The following is a 21696-nucleotide window of genomic DNA, read 5'->3' on the forward strand; positions in this document are numbered from 1 at the left end:
GCTGGGTGCCCCGGGTCCGGCTGCGGGGTGCCGGTCTGTGCCTGGAAAGGGGCACAGGGTGCCCCAGGTCCGGCTGCGGGGTGCCAGGCTGTCCCCCAGCCGGGCACAGGGTGCCCTGGGTCAGGGCGGGGGGAGCCAGGCTGTGCCCAGGCCCGGTGCCCCCAGCTGGGGGGCTGAGCGTGGCGGGCGCTTGCCCGGCAGATGGAGCGGATGATCGTCAGCATGCAGGACCCCGACATGGGCATCAAGATGAGGAACCAGCGCCTGCTCATCACCGTCATCCCCCACGCCATGACAGGTGGGTCCCCGTGGCGGGGCACCCTGTGAGGTGCGTGGGGTGGGGGAGGCGTGTGGGTGCTCCCCAGGTGGCCCTGGCACTGCACCCAGCCCCGTGGCACCCCGCGCCGCTCGCCTCCCTGCACCCACGGGTGCTCAGCGCTGCAGCTGGGATCAATTATGCATCGGCTGAGCGGGGCGGGCGCTCACTGGGGCGGGCGGCCCAGCATGTCCTTGGCAGGGCCCCCGTCACCCTGCGTGACCCCTTCGGCACCCGCTGTGCCGTGCCAGGGTGCCCCAGCCCGGGAACCTCCCTGTGCCCGGTCTGGGGGACCCCATCGCACCCTGCTAACGCTGCCTCTGTCCCCAGGGAATGACATCGTGGAGTGGCTCATCCAGAAGTACAGCATCTCTGAGGAGGGTGAGTGCCCCGGGACGGGCAGCTGGCACCACGGGGGCAACTGGGGCTGCTGAGCCCCGTGCAGCCCCCGCTCCCGCTCCCCCAGAGTCTCTGCACCTCGGCAACCTCATCGTGAAGCACGGCTACATCTACCCCCTCAAAGACCCCCGCAGCCTGGTGCTGCGGGCAGATGAGTCGCCCTACCGCTTCCAGGTACGGCCCTGCCGGCGGCACGGGCACTGCTGCAGCCTCGGGGCTCCCCCAGCTTGGCACTGCGGCACCCCACGTCTCTGTGCCTCAGCCTCTTCCCCCTCCCCGCAGACCCCCTATTTCTGGACCAGCACCAAGTGGCCGGCCACGGAACTGGACTATGGTAGGTACCACCGTGCCGCCGGCACCGGCACAGGCTGCAGCCCCTTCCCTGCTCCCCTGAGGTGCCACCCCTCCTCTTGCAGCCATTTACCTGGCCAAGAAGAACATCCGCAAGCAGGGCGACCTGATCGAGCACGAGAAGGTGAGCGGTGCCCTCCTCACGCCTGTGATGAGCTGGGGGGGGTCTCAGCTCACCCAGGAGCAGGGGCTCACCTGCAGGGTGGCACCGGCTCTGCCTGTGCTGGAGCGGCGCTGGGACCTGGAGCCAGGCATGGGGACGGGTGTCACGCCGTACCCACGGGGGTGACACTGTCGCTCCCCAGGACAACTACAACCTCCTGCACAAGCGTATCAACCACACGTGGGACTTTGTGGTGATGCAGGCGCGGGAGCAGCTCCGGTGAGTGCGGGCACAGCCCGGCACTGCTGCACCCTGGGGAGCCCCAGGGGACGGAGCACCCTTGGGTGCTGGGGCAGGCAGGGTGCCAGCACCTCCCCGCTGCCTTTGCACGGGCAGGGCGGCCAAGCAGCGGCGGAAGGGTGACCGCATCGTCATCGACTGCCAGGAGCAGGCGTACTGGCTCGTCAACCGGCCCCCGGTGAGGATGGGCGGCGGAGGGGCAAGGGGTGCCAGGCTGGTGGGTGCAGCCCTGGGCAGGCGGGGAGGGCCAGGGCGCTGCACCACGCACGGCCCCGGCCCGGGGAGCAGGGCTGCAGGGTGCGGGGGGTCCCGCCAGCCCCCGGCGCGATGCTCTCGTTGCAGCCGGGAGCCCCCAACGTGCTGGAGCAGGGCCCTGCGCGCAGGAACTGCCACACCACCCGTGTCCAGCTGGTGAGTGGGGCCCCGGGCACCCCCGGGCTGCCGGCGGGCAGAGGGTGCAGCCACCCGTGTGTGCCGGGGTGCTGAGCTGCTCCAGTGGGTGCCTGGCCATCCCACCCCGGGCCGTGCCCACATTTTTGGGGGGGCACCCCCCCAGCTCTGCTAACATCCGTGTGTCCAGCCTGTCCCCCTGCCCTAGCTGAGCCAGGGGATCGGTGTGTTTGCCCATGCACCCACCGCCCCTCCGTGCCAGCACCCCTAATCCCTGCGGGGCGGCCGTGCTGCCGGGAGTCCTGGCACCCCGGGGTGCTCACAGTCGCCACCGGGCCCTTCCCTGGGTCGTGATCCCTCTAACGCTGCCCTGGCCCCCCGCCAGCCCGTCCTCACTAACCACCTGCTTTCTGTTCTCTGCGCCATGTGCTGTGTCCTCTGCCCACGTAAGTGTCACTAACCCAGGGCTGGTGCCACGCTGGGGCGGGGGGTGGATGCCAGGGTTCGCCCCACAGGCTGTGCCGGCTGAGCCAGGAGGGGTGCAGGGATGAGGCTGGAGGCCATGGGGATGGGCCACAGGGTGCCGGGGTGAGGAGCAGGGGGGCTGGATGCCTGGGTCCTTGCCCAGGGTGGCGCTGGACAGGGCTGGTGGGCACCATGTCCTGGCCCTGCCATGCCCTTACCTGGCCCCGCGCATGTCTTGCAGACCAAGAACATGGATTACTACAAGCGGGAGGTGAGTGGGGCGAGGGGCGGGGGTGGCTCCCAGGGGGCGTGGGCTGCCAGGCACCCCTGATATCTCCCCCACGGCCGGCCCCAGATCGAGTACTGCAGGAAGGCCATGGCCAGGACCAGGGTGAAGTCCTCCATCTGCCTCGAGGGGTGAGTGGCTGGTGGCAGCCCTGGCTGCGGGCAGGGTCCCTGTTGGCGTGACAGCACCGGCATCCTTGCGGCTGGCTGCTGGCACCGCAGTGCCTGTGCTGCCATCGCCTTCGGCAGGGAGCGGAGCCAAGGCTCCGTGGTCATCGCAGAGCCCAAGCACGTCCCCACCACATCCCCGCGGTGGCTGGGGATGGTGGCAGTGGTGGGATCGTGGCCGTGGTGGGATGGTGGCCCTGGCCACCTCCAGCTGCCACTCCTGGCAGGTATATCAAGTTCAATGAGCAGTATGTGCCCCACGACCCCATCATGTCTGGCTGCCTGCCCAGCAACCCCTGGATCACGGATGACACCACGTACTGGGCCATGAACGCCCCCACGTAAGTGTCCATGTGGGGGCTGCCAGCCTCCCGCCCCAGTACCCCAACCTGCACGACAGGGTGCAGGGTCATGCAGGCAGCCATGGGCTGCCCGCTGTCAGCCCCAACACTGGTGTCACCTGCAGGGTGCCAACCCCCACAAAACTGCGCGTGGAGCGCTGGGGCTTCAACTTCAGCGAGCTCCTCACCGACCCCCTGGGCCGGGCGCAGCTCCTCGACTTCCTCAAGAAGGAGTTCAGCGGTGAGCGGCCCCATCCCAGCATCCCCAAACTCATCGTCCCATCACAGCACCCCCAGACACACCACCATGTCCCAGCACCACCTAATCCACTGCCCCATCCTGGCACCCCCAAACCCACCACTGCATCCCAGCACCTCTTGACCAACCTATCCTGGCAGCCCCTCACCCCCCACCACATCCTCGCATCCCTGGACCCACTACCCCATGTTGCACCAGCTGGCTCCATCCCAGGGGGTTTGGCCCCACAGCTGGCTGGGCCACGGACCCACCACTGATGGCCTGGGGGCTGTGTCCTCCTCCCCAACACCATGGCCCCCTCCCCAGCCGAGAACCTGAGCTTCTGGGAGGCGTGTGAGGAGCTGCGCTACGGGGAGCAGTCCCGCATCCCCGAGATCGTGGACTCCATCTACCAGTGAGTGCCAGTGGGGTGAGGGTTTGGGGGGGCCGGGGGGGGGGGCAGGCCATCACGGTCCCACTGCGGGGCCGGGTGCTCACCGCCAGCTGTGGCTCCCCAGGCAGTTCCTGGCTCCCGGGGCCACGCGGTGGGTGAACATCGACAGCAAGACCATGGAGCGGACGCTGGAGGGCATCAAGACGCCCCACCGCTATGTGATGGACGACGCCCAGATGCACATCTACATGCTGATGAAGAAGGTGGGTGAGGGCAGGGCTGGGCAGGGCAGGGCAGGGTTGGGCAGGAGCCTGACGCCTCTGCTCGCCCAGGACTCCTACCCGCGGTTCCTCAAGTCAGAGCTCTACAGGAACCTCCTGGCCGAGGCCGTCATCCCCCCGGAGACCAAGAAGCGGTGAGGGCAGGGGCTGGACCCCCGGGGTGCTGGGGTGGTCCCCGCCGGCGCTGACCCCGCTCTGCCCGCAGGGTCTTCCCCTTCATGCGCAAGCAGCGGCACTCCAGCCCCAGCCCGGCCCTGCTCCTGCCCGCGGGCGATGCCGAGGAGAGGAGCCCCATGGCTGCCCCCGTCCCCGAGGAGGAGAGCTGAGGGCCCCGGCCCCCCGCCGACGTGGGACCCCCCTGGCCCGGCACCCTCCGGCTCGGCCGCAGCCCCCCACCCAGCACGCCCCGGCCCCGCCGCAGGACCCTGTCGGCAGTAGCACTGAAGGAGAGAAGCCATACGCCCCGCTGGCAGCACCCCCGGGCCAGGCTGGCCCCGCTGCAGCCCCCGCTCACGTCCCCGCACCCTCCTCTCCCTCGGGGAGCCCACACCCAGCCGGCCTGGTGCGGGGTCACCCCCTCCTCCCGCCCCACCCGGGCACAAGCCCTGGAGACAATAAAGCCCCCCCTGTGGGGAAACGCTGCGGCTCCCGTGGTTTTCGGGGAGGGGTGACCAGGGAGGTGGCTGCGGGGTGGTGGGTGCACGTGGTGGCGGCCACCGCTCCTGGCTGGAATTGTGTCCCCCTGGGCCGGCAGCAGCCCCTGCCTGCAGCACCCAGCAAGGGTGCAGACCCCAGGTGGGGGGAAACCAGCCCCCCAGGCACATGTGCCCATGGCACAGGACCACCCACGGCTCTGCTTGTTCAAGGGGCAAAAATAGACCCTGTTGGCAGACCCTCCTGGCACAGCCAAGCTGGCACTCGGGGCACTCAGCCCCCTGCAGCCACCGGTGCACCCACGTGCAGCCCCCGGGAAGGACACAAAGGCCTTTCGAGCACAGCCAGAGGTGCCTCTGGCCAGCAAACCCAGGCTGCAAGGGCCCTGCGGGCTGGCAGCTGATCCACTGTGCCTGCCCACGGCCCATTAATCTGAGCAGAGGCTGAGGATCTGGCAGCAGGATTATTCTCTTTCCCGGAGTCAAGCCCCAGCTGCAGGGGATTAACGGTGGTGGTTATATAAAGGAGAGGGGGGCTGGTGCCCGCCAGCGCCCAGCCTTGGACCCCAGCCCGCCCCACATGCACCCAGGGACCTGCGCAGCAGAGCAGGCTGGGGATGTCCCCAGCCCGTGAGCGACCAAGTGGTGCCAGCCCCCACCCTGGCCAACAAACGGTGTGGATGCTTGGGACACTCGGGGCCACGGCATCCTTCCCTGCCACAGAGCTCAGGACCCCCGGCGCGGAGCAGGGGGTGTTCCTCAGCTCAGTGCTGGGGCAGGCAGAGGGGCTCGGGGCAGGGGAAGCTGCAGGCGCCTCAGTCACAGGATGGAGCTTGGGACCTCGGCATTGGCAGCCACGGGGCAGCGACAGATGGTCCCACGCTCTGCGAGACACCGCCTGCCACGCAGCTCCCTCCGGCTTGATCCAAATCCAAGCCCCGGCGTGAGATTTTCATGCTGATGGATCGTAGCAGGAATCCGGGGTGTAAAACCAGGTCACCGAGCCCCAGGCAGGGGGCAGGGACAGTTACCTAACTCCAGCCTCCCTCCGCATGCTCCCTTCTCCCTGTCCATCACCTGCCTGCAGCGGGACAGGGCAGCAGGCAGCACCTTGGGGCAGAGCCGTGGCCAGCTCAGCTATCAAAGCATCACCAGGACACCTGGATCCCTCCCCAAAAGGGGGGTTTCTGCCTTTGGGAAGTCACACAAAGGGCTGCCAAAAAATCCCAAAGTCTTGCATAACCTCAGCTGCAACAACAAAAGCAAGGCACCATTTACAAACAATGCAAAAGAGGATTTATTGAAACCATTTTGGTTAGACCAAGTCCTATAGGGCACAATTTGCAATAAGTTAAAGAACCAAACCAAACAGTCTTAGTGTTAAAAAACACACTAATACATAACACAGTGATATATGCCATCATCACCCATCTGAGTTATTGAATCAAGGCACAAAGTCATTCATTAAATACGGCAAAAAAACAAATTACACAGGGAAATAAGCTGGGAAAAGGACTTGTGTTGTTAAGAAGGTGCTGGTTTGGCACTGATGTGTTTAATTGAGCTGCCACAGGGAAATCTGCGTTTCCAAAGTATCTGGAAACATTAATGGACAACTTAAAGCCAGAAAAGCCCCCCAAAGCCAAAAATCCAGCTCTCCTGAAGGAACATTCAGTGTGCCCATGGGAAAGGTCAGGTCTGGGTAGGGACTGGAGGAGGGAGAGAGCTGAGACGCTGTGATTGCGGTGAGAATACGGCCCAGGCACCTTGCTCCCTACCAGGGGAATTTCAGCAGGATACAAACCACACCCAACACACAGATCGGACTGGCACGCAAGCCTGGGGCTCCCGCAGCCACGCTCCCGGCTCTGCCCCAGCCGGCAGCAGGGCAGGCTGAATCCAGCCCTCACAACCCGGCTCCACAGCGCTGGCGCAGCCCGTGATCCCTGCAACGCTGGCGCAGGCTGCTAGGCTTCAGGTCTTTATCGTGCTGCACAAAGAGGCAACTTAAGCTACAGGACACGGCAGGGGAGTCTCCCTGCACCCCCAGACTCACTCTGAAAACAGCTTGGAAAGAGAGGAACAGAAGGGGAAACCCACCATTTTGAGCCCAGGGTGCTTTGGGGGTTGTGGAGCGCTGTCCTGGGAGCATCCCCGGCTTCCTGCACAGCCCGGACACCCCAGGACTGGGCTCCGCCAGCAGCGCAGCTCTGCAGAGGCCAGCAGCACTCATCCTGCATGGCTCCCTTGACTGCCTGAGCTACTGGTCATGGGGCAGAGCGAGCCAGGGCACCCTTTAGGCAACTACCGGGCCAGCTGGAAGCAGGAGGTGAGCATCCAGGCAGACCACTGATGCTGCAGCTCATTTTGCTGCAAGACTGGGAGGGCTGAAGCTGTGGGCATGAGCCTGGGTGACATCATCTGCCAGAGCCAGGAGCTGCCCTGCAGCAGACTGAAGTTCAGTGGTTGCCATGAGAGAAGAAATGATGCTCAACCCTACACAACCCGACTTAAGTTTCTCATCCTACAGTATTTCTACACACACCTCAATCTGAGACTAGGCAAGGGAGGGAGGCAATGGCTAAACCCCCTCCGGCACCACAAAACTTGACAGACGTTATTTTTAGGGTGTGTGTTTTCTGTCCACCTTCCTCTCACCAGTCAGATGGACACCCAGCAGCATATGGGCAGGGCCCGTGTCTCAGTGCAGCTGGCGTGGGGACTGCAGCTTTCAGGACTGCACAGCCGATTCAAACTGTTTTCCAGGCTTTGCACCTCGTTTCTACAGTCCGCGCTGGTGCCCACCAAGGAACAGGGCAGAGCATACGCACCCCGCTACAGAAGTCTCCAGGGGAGACATCATCTTCACACAGCAGCCTGTCCCATTCCCTCAGGCTACCAGGCTGGACAGAGAGAACAGCACCTGAAGAGCCTCACCCAGCATCGCTCCAATTCCGAGGGCAGGCAGGGAGCACAGAGCTCTCTCTGGAGCTGTGCGGCAGAGACGGCTTGCGTTGTTTCCCCAAGCGCCTGTCCTACAGCCTGCCCGCCTCCTGGCTGAGGGGACAGTGCTCAGAGAAGGCTACCCAGCAGCTGCAAGACTGAAAGACTATTTACAGGAGAGCTGGCATTGTCACTCGGGTACAGGGCTCGCCAGAGCGGCAAGCCCAGCTCCCAGGCAAGGTTAAAGTGCAATTCTACTCTGAAAAAGTCCTAGATCACCTGGCACCTCAAAACCAGGAGAGGTGGTGTCCGTACCGGCAGGGACCAGCCTGGGTGGTTTTCTTATCACCTATGATCAGACTGGGGACAGGGAGGAACGTTGATGCATAAATCAGGGGGGAGACCAGCTCCCTTTCTGTGTCACCAACACCGCACAGCCTGGCTGGAAAGGAAGCAACAGAGGAGACAGGTAGGTTTGTGACTGCAGAATGGGGCACATGGGGCTGTTCTTAGGAGAAAAGGCCATTTTCTAAGTAGAATGACACTTTAACCTGCGCTCTGCTGGCCCAGGTGACACTTAGCCACACCATCAGCCGCATCTGGGGTCTATCCTACACATACCCCACGACTACCGAAGCAGGGGCCCAAATCCAGGTGAGGGCAATTGCAAATCAACCTGCAGCCAAGCACCTCTCCCACAGCCAGAAGAGCTGACTCAGAAAGGAAATCGAACACCACATATCGAAGCTCCACTTCTCACGCAAGCACCCAAGAAATAATCAACTCTGGCATCCCCAGCAAGCATGCATTTTCCTCCGAACACAGGCTGAGTCAGCACAGTTCTGCGGGCACAGAAGGATCGAGGGGAAAGCCCTGTTCCCCAGGCTGACAACACTTCAGTGGTGGCCAAGCACTGAAGTCCCATCAGCTCTGAGGACAGATGCACTGGCAGCTGCCCCCACAGCCTGGGCATCCCCAGACACTGGGAGTGCTTCCCCACCAGCCACACTTTGGTTTGCAGATCGAGAAAGGCAGCTTCCCGTTTGAATTTGTGATCTGGGTTTGCTAAGAGCACGGATCCGGAGGAGAGGCAGCTTGGAGACACCCGGGCCAGGGCAGCCTCTCCCCCTCCCTTGGCAAGCTCACACTCGGCTGAGGAATCGCATCCTGTAGAGGCGGTCCCGGACATACTGCTCGCTGTCCACAGCCACCTGGCTCAGCCAGATCACCCTGCTCTCAGAGACATCCTCCTTCAGCTTACGCTTCATCAGAGACACGGACCCTGGCTCCTCACTGGGCTGAGGCCCTCTCAACAGCACGTAGCAGGCATGACGACTCCGCTCGAACAGCGCGGCTGTAACGCAGAACAGAGGGGAAAAGCCCACCCTAAGGTCTCTGTCTTCAGACTGGCCAACAGACCCAACACTGTGCACCCATGGAGTCCAGGAGGTACCAGAAGGCCAGCGTCCTCCTGCACCTCCTTGCTGGAGGAAGGAGAGGACTTACCATTGAATGCAATTATTTGGTCTGTGCTATTGCGGAGCTCCAACAGGACATTCGTGTAGGAGGGATGGAAAAGGTAGAGCTTCTGGAGAGGAGCTCTGGATCTCTGCAACCAACAGGACACTATCAGGATACGGACCCACACGTTATCCCAGAGACAACGCCAACACCAGGCTCAGCTATTACTCGTGCTCCACAGAATACATCCAGTCAGATACTTGTCTGTGTCTGCCCAACTCATCCTGTCTGATGCCACTAGTACTAGTGTTGGGATTTTGCTTACTGCTTGGTGCTCTCCTCCCCACCCCAAGCTTCCTGCAAATAGCAGGCCTGTCTGCTACAGGCAGGAGACAGATTTTTGCCTTAGGGCTGGCAGAGTTAGCGAGGAAAGCACAGGAAGCTCAGCTGGTGCTCAGGCATCCTCCAAGACACAACCTGTCACTAACGCTGCCAGCCACTGCCCCAGAGGACTCTGTTATGCAGCTGAGCTGTGCATCCAGGCTGCCAGAGACTGCCTTGGCGCAGAGAGAGGATATTCACATGGCCGTGGGAGATCGCTGTGTGCACTATTGCTGCGGGAGGCACCAGGCCAAACAGCGGCAACTTCAGAGGTACCAAGCCAGCAGCCTCTCACCTCACCTACAGTACCACACCAAGGCAGGGCTCTGGGCAATCCAGTGACTTTGTTCACAGAGCCACTAAGTCCCTTTTCTCTACGTACCCAGGCTGAGGACGACAAAAGCTGTGGGTGCCACCAACAGCTGCTAGCAGGGACATTGCTACGGACATTGTAAGGACCCGGTACAGACCAGATGACACGCAGAAGTCTGCCTGCTTCTAGCAGACCCAACTGGTCAGCGACCCCAGACCCAGTGCAGGAGGCTGCAGCGTTAGTGGCACAGACAGATGCAAATGTGAATGCTGGGAAAAGGGGGTAGCTCCACCCAGTTCTGTCCCAAAGTCTGGAGAACAGCAACCATTCAGCAGCACTACTCACCGTTTCGTTCCCTGCCGCCTGGTATTCACCCCAGATGAGGAAGGCGGACCGGTGATCAGCAGTAGAAAGTGTGGCTGGCCCAGGGCTCTCTTCCCTCGAGTTCAGCTTCAGGTCCCACTGGACTGCTCCAGAGCCACTCTCAACAATCATGACCTAGCAGGGAAGAAAGAAAAGGAAGTCGTACCAAAGAGCTCTAACAAGCCATGAGAGAGAAGTCAAGTCAGCTGTCTCTACCCCACACTGTCTATGGGAACCAGTATCTGACACATGCGAAGATGAGGAAATGCTTGAAGCTGAGCATCACAGAGCTGTGAGACCTGGGGTGGACCACATTAAAGTCACAAGTTTTGCAGCTATTTCAAGGGGTTCAAAGCTCTGTCATTGAAGCCTCTTGCTGAGAAGAGAATTAAAGTGCCTGAGCTGGCTTCAATAACCTGTTGAAAGAGATCCTTTCCCAGCCTAAAGCTTCCTAATATCAGCCAGAGGGAACACATCCCACCAGTTGTCCTTGACTCAATGCCTGCTTGAGCTGAGACATGCAGAGAAAAGGGAAGTTAAAAGGAAGAGCGTTCAAACCTTCTTTCTGTTGGGTCCAATTTTACTCTCAAAGACAATGCCAAGAACATCAGGTTTGTAGTAACCAAGCAGCGGCTCACTAAGGGAGAGAAAGAGAACGGAGAGATCATAACACACCCTTGTGGCTTGGGCAAACCTTGTTCTTTCAGAGCAGCCTCCATCCTCCCAACAACTCCCCTGGTAAGAGACTCGACTGATGGGTTAGGTTAGCCTGGTACCGGTCCCAGCTCTGAGCCCAGTCCTAAGACAGCCATATTGCAGCAGGCACAGAATGAAGAATCAAAGCTTTGGGCTCCTCCGTTTTGAAGTGGCACCTGACATTTGCTAGCAGAGGACACATAATACAATAAGTATGATCCAGATATGACCACAGAGCAGGCTTTTATGTTTCAAATTAATTAAAAAAATAGCATCCATCAGGAAACTGCTGCTGCTGGGAGCCTGGAAATGCCCCATCCAACCCACATCGGTAACGCTACCTCACAACATGGGACACGTTGAGGGTCCACAAAGTCTGAAGATTTTGTGCATTGATCAGTGTAGCCATCTTCGAGTTCACAACCAAGATGTTCTCCCGTGATCGCCCAGGAATTTTTGCCAGGTAATTAATGTCTCCAGAGCTGAATGAGGACAGAGAAATGATTACACTTTATAGACTGTGGATGGTTTTATTCTGGGGTTTTGGATTTTTTCCTGCACAGTAAATGCAAATAGGAAAACCCAGCCTGCTTTCCCTCCTTTCCTGTGAAACCTTGACCAGGCCATCAACACCGTCCCTCTCCCTGAGCCTGGGATGTGCTCCTAGTCCAAAAGCCACGGAGCCAGGAAAGAAGAAAGGCACAACAGGCCATCCTGTCAGGAACACCAGTACCCTCCAGTCCACCAGCAGCCAAGAAATAATCTCACACCTGAGAAGGGATAAGCGGTGAGTGGCACGGTCAATGTTCTTCTCCCACTGAGGATCTTGCTCAAGGCTGGGAAGCTTAATTTCTATCCCAGTTGCTGCACTGTAGAGATCTTTCAGGGAATATGCATACAGAGAATTTTCTGTGCAAAAAAAGCAAAGAATGAGGGAGATAAGTTATCCTGCCCTTGCTCTGAACTCTACGATTTTCCAGATCTGGCAGATCAACTATATTTTTAGGACTTGCATCATAGAGTTGTAGTGGTATTTTGAGACTCAAGCCTGCTTTTGAATGCTTTTAACATCTTATCTGTTCATAATCCAAGTGCTCCACAGTAATAATTTGCTATAAATGACTACTTAAACCTTACATTCTCAACATTTTTCAAATAAAATTACTACAGTATGTAACAAACCTTAGTTTAAGCAGAAGCCCCCCTTCTCTGGGCCCTGAATAGCTCTTTCGCTAGGTGAAAGCACGACACAGCTTTTAAGAATGCAAAACACTCTTTCAGACAACTGTTTTGTAATCCTGATCTCACAGTTATATTTCACACTCTTTCAGACTGAGTTCACAAACAGAACTGTACCTGTGTAGAAAAGGAAGTAGAGGGAGGAGCCCGGGTTAAGCCTGATGTAGCGAGCTTTCCCATCCACGTTCAGGTTTCCAGTGGAGCCGATCTGTTTGCCATTTTTTCCTGAATGGATGAAGGTTTTTATCTACGCAGGGAAGGGATTAAAAAAAAAAAAAAAAAGGTTAAAGCTGCATCGCACTGTTACTGCTCCAATTCGAGTGTTTTCCAAAGCTTCTGAGCGGCTGGTACTGAGCAGCAGCTGAATGGGAACAGTGTAGCCTCGGATGAAGTGCCTCTCCCTGATTTTGGAGGTGTGGGCATGAGTTAGATGATCCCTCTGCTGTGAATACTTTTGCAAGTTTGAAAACCACTTCCAGCACAGCCACTTGGCCCGAGATTTTACTGCCTCTGCCAAACACCTCCCCTGCAGGCCGGGACCACCAAACAGCAAGCCCCAGCTCTGCTAAGGACAGCGAAGATCGATTCAAGCCTGCTGAGCAGTGACAACGATGGAGACAACCTAAACGTAGAAACAAAGCAGCATACGGACACAGGGGAAACTTGGCTTCGCACGTAGCTCTGCTAAGTATTTTAAGTGCCCTAATCTACTCCCTCTAAGGCTGACATGAGTCCAAGGGGATAAAAGAGCTGACAGGTTTCTTTATATTCTTTGTGCAGGGTAACAAAATCCACTAAAAACATTTCACCCAGGAGAATAAAGGCTAAAACCAGGATCAGATTCAAATGTCTGGGCAACAGTCATGGTCTGGGTAGAGCAGTGCACGCTAGGGAAAAGAGAAACATCAGACAGAGAAGCAGCATCCATCAGGGATGCTGAGTCAGGCAGGAACCCTTTCCTCTGCCTTGAGAGGGAGAGACTGGGAAAGAGAAGGAAATCTGCTGCTCTCAAAGAGAATCTGGAGGGTCTGGCAGGTGAATAAGGGATAGAGTTTGCTGGGGAAAATGAAGAACGCAGCTGGGGAGGGAGAGTAACGCATCCACCAGCTGTTCCCAGCCTCCTGCACTGGGAGGAGACACATACCAGCTCTTGTAGATCAGCTTCACCTTTACTCACAAGCACTGGTTCGGCAGCTGCCCCAGGACAGTAACAGCCAAAGGTATTCATACAGCGAGTGAGAATACACACCACCTTACTCACTGCATTGCTTAATACCTCTATGCGCTGCTACAGGCAATGTATCCTGAAAAATGCCGTATTTTTCTGGATGTATTTGTGCTGAATCTTGCAGCAGGTAGGGGTCAATAAGACACTCAGAAAAAGCTGACATCTAAACCCCCTGCACACAGACCCTTCCCCACCGACTGCTCAAAGCTCTGCCACTTCAGGAAACAGCAGTATAATGTAACATTCAGCTTCAGCCCTTGTTAGCAACAAAGCTAATTTACTGCAGTTCTGAATTTCCCTTCTGACAGGAGTGCCTTTTTCCAAGCTGCAGAGCTCCACTCAAGCTCCCTACATTTTATGTGATTTCTCAAAAAAGAACGTACTTTTACTTAAGTTGACAGAGTGCTTGCCAAGTCCAGAGGGAGGAAGGGATTTCATACCAAGATAGCTAGAGAGGTTAAATGGAAAACAAATCAAAAGGCAGTCTTGCAGAACAGAGACTACTTTCAAACATCTCTTGGCTCCCTAAGATTTAAAAAAAAAGTCTTGAGATAACTGGGATAGCAAAAACAAGGAAGAAAGAAAACAGAAGAGAAACGTAGGAGTTGAAGAGGATAGAATTTCTGATGACTCTGTCAACAACAATGTCTCGGACAGCAAAACCCTATTTGCTTATGGAGTGCTGTGGTACGAGGACACGGGGCTCCCACTCCTCCCATCAGATTTGCAGGGAACCGTAACTTTTGTATGCTTTAAACAGGACAGCTTGCGCACGCAGATGATGCTGTACCACTCAATCATGGATGCAGATGTTTTAGTATAAAAACACCTAGCTACATGACTTTCCCCTTCTAAGAAATGGGAAAAGCAATACTGGAACGGAGATAACACAACTAGCAGCTATTTCACTAAATGAACCCAAGTCAGAATTAACCAGCACAGTGACACTAGGAAGAGAGCCATGCAAAGCACACCACAGGCAGAGATATGAAAGGTATTAGAAAAGGGCAGTGGTGGTACAAAAGTGCTGGCTGTCAGCTGTGCTTTCATCTAAGAGCCAGACCTGTCAGGGTTTGTTCACTTCCACTTCTCTGAGCAGAGTCCCAGAAAACTGCAAGCTCATCTTGCCTAGGTTCACTCCCCACGCAGCCCAGGAACACGCAGTGAGGAGTGCAGACTGAAAGGGGGGAGGGATTCCTGGCCAGCTTTTTTCTTTAAACCATAAAACACTTGCATTGATTTGGGAGTACGTCTCTTCAGGGTGGGAAAGAACCTACCCCAAACCCACAGATATGAGAGGCCTCTGGACACTTCCTCTTAGACGACAAGATCAAAATAAATAACATTCCTGCCATGCCCTGTGGTCTGGCCACTGGGTTTATCACAGCTTCAGAGTGACGTACCTTATCTCCTGTAGCAATAAAGATTATCAGGTCCTGAACTCCATCACTATCCACATCTGGAATCACTGACACGGGAGTCAGCACAGTATAATTAGCTCCAAAGTCACTGGACTGTCTCCACTGAACCTCCCCTAGAAGACAGAGTTATTGGGAAACATTCACTAAAACGCACTTTAGGTTGAAAGGCTTTTAACGCCCCTGCTCCTCGAAGTACTTTGCAGTAGCCAGCCATTTACAGCCCATCAGCACCACAAGCCAGTCACATTTATGCTCATCACGGGGTACTTCGTTGCGTTTCAAATGAGTCCTAGTACCCACAATTTCAACTTATATTAGAAAGTACTTCTAGCTGCCTGCACAAATGCACCCTAACATCCTGGGCACAAAGAACAGCTTGCTTTTCTTGTCCCTTAGGTTAACAAGCTTCCCAGTATGTTCATGTCATGGAGGATCCTTTTTTGTGATCTAAAACCTTGCTGCTGTGTACTTAAATCTGCACAGACATTTTAAGACCATAAAGCAGCTGAATTCTGACCACAGCATTGCAGCTACTCCCAACAAAACCTTTTTGCTGCAACTTGCCTCCTGCAGATGTTCTGGCAGATGTTCCACACTGACACGACCAGTCGTAACTCAGTTCACATCCCACCTCTCCCTTCTTCAAAGAACAGGCACAGCACGCTCAAACTTGTTTGTAAACAGAGGTAGCAGAGCTTTGGTTTTTTAAAAAATGGTGTTTGTGTGTGTGGAGTTTCTCATCAACAGCTCCAGGCCAGCTGGGTGACTTTACTCCATACACTCTGCCCAGGGCTGCTGGCCACTTTCCAGTCACTGCCCAGTGGAATTTGCAGTGGAATTCGGTGCGTGTGTGTGGGAGACCAGTGGGGGTTTTTCTCTTTAAGGAAGACTTAAGTGACTAACTAGGTGCTCAGAGGGGAAATGCTTACTCTCCCCTTAAAACAGTATCACAGATGGCAATTATCATTTCAGGAATGCAAAGTAATCATCTGTTCTTTGTCAGGAAGGCAGTTGTACTGAAGGCCAAGGAATTACTACCTGACGCTGTCTGCAATAATTTTAGGCAGACTGTATTTCCCGTAGGATTCCTCCAAAGCTTTTACTGAAACACCAAAAAAAATAGTTGGATTTGTTACTATGACAACAGATGTGAAGTAGAAGAGTGCCCCTAGGACATCATGGGAAGGCAAAGAATGTTACCCCCGAAGAAAACAAACAGGCAAAGGAAGCAGAGAACTTAAGTTTTAAATAACTATATCCTGGCTTCAGCACAGTCCAAAGCTACAACAGTAAGACCAGGCTGATGAAATTCGCATTTCAATACATAAGGCTCTATCCCTTGCTGGTTAGACAGTGGATATAGTTTTGGAGGAAGCATCTTACTCTCTTAAAAGAGCCATCTCACTTAACAGAAACAGGTAACAGTGAGATGGATTCAACGCAAAGGACTTGAGAAACTTTCATGCTCTAACACAACCCCCAAAGAGCACAAACTGTGAATCCAGTCCCATTTTGCTCCAAAAACAGGAGATGGGACTATTCTGTCTGACATCTAGAGTGCTACCCTGCTTCCTCAGAGCCTGAGGTCACAGCAGAAGCATGGCAACAGAAGCCAAGGTGGAAATTAGACAAGTACCTAGACAGCAAAGCTAACCTGGGTGAAAGGTTGGGGTATTTTTTGGTCCAGAAGGAATAATAAATTTAGGACTTAGATGGCAGAGTTCAGGTCTCACTTCAAGCAGCCGCAGAGGACACAAAGCAGGATTGCTTGCTTCAGGCTGGATGAGGTCCAGACGCACATTCAAAGACTGTGCTCTCCCAGTCCGCAGCTTGCAAGCTATCTGAGCCAAAGGCAGGTCTTTTCTGCCGAGCAGTGTTAGATACCTCTCCCGTGCCCTTGCCCACTTGCTTACTAAACACTTCTAAGCTCCTGGCATCCACCATACAGTGGATGTGAAGAAGTATGCCCTTTTGGTTTTTCTGAACCTATCACTTGATAAAAGAACCATGGAGCAATGAAGAATTAATCGTGACAGGAAATCATCACTCCCTGTTCTTCTCCTTATCACTCGTAATTCTATAGACTTTTCTCCCTGTCACACATTCTCCAAGTTGGAGTTCTGGTTTATTTAGTGATTCTTGCACAGAAGCAATTTCATACATCTGGTCATTGTGGTCCCCTTTCTGCCATATCCCTTAGGAGACCAGCGAGGACCAGAACTGCTCACAGGGCTCACAATGCAGGCTGCTGGAGGATAAGGTAAAGAGAGAAGGTGTGACAATACACTTACTCCTGTCCCATTCCTCAGCTCTCTGCTTCTGGCCCCAGTGGAGGTGGAACACCCAGCTACACAGACTTTTGCTTTGACCTGGAACAGCTAATCTTAAGCTCGTGTCCCAGTTTGCTTGTAAGATAAACGTGCAGGAATGTTAGATGTCCCACACAAACAAAAGCATGCAATGCTACACTTTCCTTCTTGTTTGCTCAGGTCACTTATTCTGGCAATGAAGAAAGCAAGACTTCACACAACTGGAATTGATAAAAAAGCACTAACTTTATCAGCATTTAAAGATCAAAACCACGTCAGACACTTTCAGATGATAATCTGCCTACCTCTCCTTCAATCTTCCTACAGGCAGAGGCTAGGCAGCCTGAGCACCCTGGAATCTCACCAATCCTCAGCGAGGATGAATCGATGAATCATTAACAGCTAAAGATTGTTCTGACTACTGTTTTTAGCACAATGCAATGTAAGTCAGACTCTGCCACTTTAAATACATTTAGCCTATTTAAATACATTTTATTCTGATCTGCCCTCCTAACCTCCAGTAAAAGTCAACTACGCTAAGAAACCCCTTTTAACCTACTTAATCGCAAAAAGATAACAAATACGTCAACTTCTGGGTTATTCACTTTTCCATCTGAAGCAATTTTTTATCTCTTGCTTTTAATTTATCCATGGAATGTTTTCTTACCGTATTGTTGCTGTGACCTGTGGCTTAGCCTGGTTCCTTCTCTCCATGCTTATGCTATTTCTTTATGGCTGTCTTTAGTTCTGTGCCTTTGGCTCAGCAGTCACCTTTCTACACTTTGACCTAAAAACAACTACTTCATTAATTGTCTATAAATAACCTGTGCTAAAGCCTATTGATGAGGGAAATGGTGGCAAGATATCTCAGTTGGTACAGAAGCTTTCCAGCCCTGTGTGTGTCTACACTTTCATGTACACTGGAAATTAAAAGCTACACTAGATTTTCCTCAGATTCCTTACAGCTATACCTCTTGCTATTTCTCTCTCCCAGTTTTTGGAAAATAGGGTGTGAGGGGTTCAATACTAGATACAGAGGATGCGATCCTAGGCATGTTTTCAAGGGAGAACATACATTGTTTAGAACCTTTGAAACAGTGACCCCCAAAATGGAAATGTATTTCAGGCTTCATCAGCGAGGAAGGCTCAAGGTACAAGAGATGGTGACTGCTCTGTTCCTAGAGAAGTACAGGCACTCTTTACCCTCACCCCACATTAGGCAAGATGATGATGAATTTCTCCATCTATAGGTTCAGAAATTAACAGGGCTTTCCAGAGGAACCAGGCAAAATCCTGGACTACTGAAACTGGTGAGTACTTATCCTAAGTGCTCTCCTTGACAACTTTAAAATCATAAATCCCTAAAACTCCCACTCCTTTTGCCACTGCAGGCACTCCTAGCACTCACACGCAAACAACTAAGAAACGCGGGTTTGTGTCCAGCCCATGAGAGTATAAAGTAACACTCACAGCTAGTGACTGCTTCTCCTGTTTCAAAAGCTGTTGAAAAGTTGTTCTTATAATACAGTGGCTGGCACAAACCACCACAACAGTGTCCAGCCTTTGGAACAGAGAGGCTGAGAGAACAGGCACTACTCAACAGCCCAGCAAATGGCTCTGGCAAGGTTTTCAAGATAATAAATACTCTGTGCCCATTGTTCATGTACCAGCAAGTCATGTCATGCTGATGTCCCCAGCCTCCAAGGTCTGAAGGCCACCAGGTGAGGAAAGCAAGTAGCAGCGTCCCCTGTATGGCAGCAGTACTCTGCTCGTCACTCACCTGTCTGCAGGTCAACTGCCGTAAGAGACATCGGCTTCCCCACGACCAAGCAACCTGGGGCCTCAGCCCCCCCAAGCTGCTTGATGCCACACTCCATCCACTCAATCTCCTCGGCAGCAGGCCTCTCCCAGAGCACTCTGCCATTCGTGCCAGACACAGCAGCAACAAAGGCACATGGCGAAGGCAGACCTGAAGAGAAGAGATGTCAGGGGGAGCACTACCTACACCTACCTTTGCTGCTCCGCACCACCCGAGAGCTGGGACTCACCCAGTTCCTCTCCCCGCCCAGCTAACTCGGTTTTCTCTCCCAGTCCCATAGCAGCCTCACTAATTAGAGCTACTAAGAGAAAGAACAGCCCTTACTACAAGGCTTTATCTTTCTGAATCAGCTACCTTCATCCAGACAGGATCTGTTGACGCTGCTGCTGCTGTTGCTAGCTTTGAAAGCAAAGACAACATCTTGCACTTTGTCTTCGTTCACATCTTCTATAGCCAGAAACTGGTAGGCCACTGCAAAAGAGATCACAAGCCAGGCGCTGGTGAGGATTGCCTCAAGCAACAGCAGAGCTAGCTGCAGCAAAGCACAAATTCCTAGAGACCTACTCACTGCCTCCATCTCTGACAGTGTAACATCAGGACAAATTGGCTTTTGTATTAAAAAAAAAAAAAGCCATCTACATGAGTACCAAGGACTGGAAGTTAGTGCCAAAGGATTTTTTAAATTTGCTATCCCCCAGAGGATTTGTCTTTTTTTATAACCAAGCAGCCAGAATTTGAACTATGCTGAACAAAGAACAACTCTGGTCTTGGTGTGGGGTTGCTACTCCTGAAATATAAAAAAAAAAAGCCCAAACCCCATGAAACCCAGCCTCAGATATTCCATCTCTCTCACTCTCAGCTAAAAGCAGCTTTCTTCAGCTCAGAGCAGCAGAACTTGGGATTTCTGCATTAACACACAAAGCTCAGTCCCTGCTGGTGAGCACTATCTCTGCGTTTATAGCATAACCAGCATGCACCCACTGCACATAACATTAAAGAAAAACTTTCACAGAAGCGAATGCCGAGCCACCAGGGAGCAGTACCCAGGCTAAAGAGCCGATTAAAGGAACTATAAATTTGTGCAATTTATAAAAAAAACAAGATGCATTTCTTCTTCTCCCCTTCCTGTTAGCCATGGGGAAAAGTTAGAAAGTCATACTGACAGAGGAAAAAATGCCTAATTGTCTCCAAACCTCAGCTCAAACTTCAAGGGAACGTTTTACAGACCAAACTTCAACAAAGATTTATTCCCAGATACCCTTCCCCATTTTTTTTTCCAAATGAGGTTGTCCTGCTACCTTGTTAGTGCTTCAGAGCAGCATCTAATTTCTCCATCAGATCCTGTAAACACCTCCTGGAAGGCCACTCCAATTATGACGGGCCACTGCTTATCCAGGTCAGGTATTCACAGCTCTCGCTCCCAGGGGCACCATCCCTGCAGGCCTGGCTGCAGATCATGCTTAGGTAGAGCTCCACAATTCAAACTCACGGGTCATAAAGGAAAAGGACTATTGGTAGGTATTTATTCTGCTACAGCAAGCTCACCTGCATTGTCGTAGTTTCGGAACCATGTTCTTTCTGAAACTGGCCTCTCTGGGCAAGGAATGATAAACGAGAAAGCAAACACAATTATCAGACACAGAAACAATGAGATGAAGAAGGCGGCAGTGCGCCACCGAGACAGCCGAGACAGTCGCGATGACTGCTTGCTAATAATTCTTCTCTCCACAGAGTTTTCATGGTTCTCTTGAGCTTTTACGTCCTCAGTCTTCAGAGGGTGGATCTCAGCTTCCGAGTCTTTGTTATCCATCGCAGCTCATTCATCAGTATTCAAACACCCTTCTTCCCCTTCGCCTGCAACAACGGAAAGAGCAGTTAAAATAGATTTTGGAATATATCAAAAAAACAACAAAAATATTCTGTTACTACCTGATATTCATGCTGGAAACATTTAATGGGAGGTGAGCAAATCAGTGCATTGTCACAGAGCCGGATACAAAGCGCTGTTGGTACCGGAGGTCTCCCACACGGAGCAATGGGGAGAGACCGTGGGATGCAGGAATAGCACTATTTCTTCTTCAGAGGAGGAAATCAGCTCTGCTAGACCTGGACAAAGAAGGCTACAGCCTCTACGTGGAAAGGACTGACTGGTCTGTAGGTCTCCCTCAAGAAAACCACACCAAAAGCTTCTTTTGCGGCAAAGACTTCTTGCCACCTCCCATATATGTCAGTCTGACTCCCAGCTGGAGAGGTGAAAGGAAACACTCCTGATCTTTGTATCCTAACATAAGGCTGTTCCCTACTGTAATGAGCACTTGAGCTTCCCCGGGGGGGGGGGGAGAGAGAGAGGGAGAGAGAGAGAGAGAGAAACAAACACCAGCATATGCTGTACAGGAACAAACCAAAGTTATTCAACACCTTCTCAGATGAGAAACCACTTGATAAGTTTAGCAACCCAGCCCTGCAGAAGGCAAGAGAGTGATTATTTCCCTCCCCAGAGGAAAAAGACGGCACAAGCTGAGACTAAAATCAGGCAAATTTGATTTCATCAGAATGGAAGACGAGCTAACAACTGCTATTTTACTTTCTCCTGCTATAAAACATAATGTTGAGCTACAGCTACAGTAACAGAGGGGTTCTGTACTAATTTGTTATAAAAAGGGAAAAAAAAGAAAAAGCCCTGGTCGGTTACAGAAGCCTGTAACTCATTACCCACAACAACAATAAAGTCAATGTTATATACAGTTCCTCTGATAGTGCTTCTTTAAAAAAATAGCGGAAGGGAAGAAATAAAGAATAACACATTCCATTAGCCTTGGAAAAAGCTGCATGACAGTGT

General features: G+C 53.6%; 2 protein-coding genes across 7 annotated transcripts in view; one reads left to right on the forward strand and one right to left on the reverse strand.

Annotated features, from left to right (window-relative positions):
• Window positions 1-201: 201 nt before the first annotated feature.
• RGS11 (regulator of G protein signaling 11) lies at window positions 202-4357 on the forward strand (the record flags this gene model as incomplete). The annotated part of the gene is made up of 16 exons (XM_082314572.1): window positions 202-298; window positions 647-697; window positions 783-889; window positions 998-1049; window positions 1132-1190; window positions 1372-1448; window positions 1566-1647; window positions 1812-1880; window positions 2566-2595; window positions 2680-2741; window positions 3005-3118; window positions 3244-3359; window positions 3684-3771; window positions 3875-4013; window positions 4083-4165; window positions 4237-4357. 16 exons carry the CDS (start codon window positions 202-204, stop codon window positions 4355-4357), a joined length of 1347 nt encoding a protein of 448 aa, XP_082170698.1.
• A 1606-nt stretch (window positions 4358-5963) lies between these two features.
• The window catches only part of LUC7L (LUC7 like), a 41311-nt gene continuing 25578 nt past the window's right edge, over window positions 5964-21696 (reverse strand). For 4 of the 6 annotated variants that reach the window (XM_082312877.1, XM_082312882.1, XM_082312883.1 and 1 more), the window contains 11 exons: window positions 20403-20711; window positions 19212-19328; window positions 18819-19007; window positions 14712-14842; window positions 12198-12327; window positions 11612-11750; window positions 11183-11323; window positions 10704-10782; window positions 10128-10280; window positions 9134-9236; window positions 5964-8981 (listed from right to left, as the gene is read on the reverse strand). In XM_082312877.1, coding sequence (XP_082169003.1) covers window positions 8770-8981; window positions 9134-9236; window positions 10128-10280; window positions 10704-10782; window positions 11183-11323; window positions 11612-11750; window positions 12198-12327; window positions 14712-14842; window positions 18819-19007; window positions 19212-19328; window positions 20403-20667 — 1659 coding nt within the window. In that variant the 5' untranslated portion in view covers window positions 20668-20711 and the 3' untranslated portion in view covers window positions 5964-8769. Of the gene's footprint in view, window positions 8982-9133; window positions 9237-10127; window positions 10281-10703; window positions 10783-11182; window positions 11324-11611; window positions 11751-12197; window positions 12328-14711; window positions 14843-18818; window positions 19008-19211; window positions 19329-20402; window positions 20712-21696 lie in introns of those variants that run through there. The other 2 variants (XM_082312885.1, XM_082312888.1) reach the window with 2 other exon arrangements.

This window comes from Platalea leucorodia (assembly GCF_965183815.1).
Source record: "Platalea leucorodia genome assembly, chromosome: 5".
Taxonomy (NCBI): Eukaryota; Metazoa; Chordata; class Aves; order Pelecaniformes; family Threskiornithidae; genus Platalea; species Platalea leucorodia.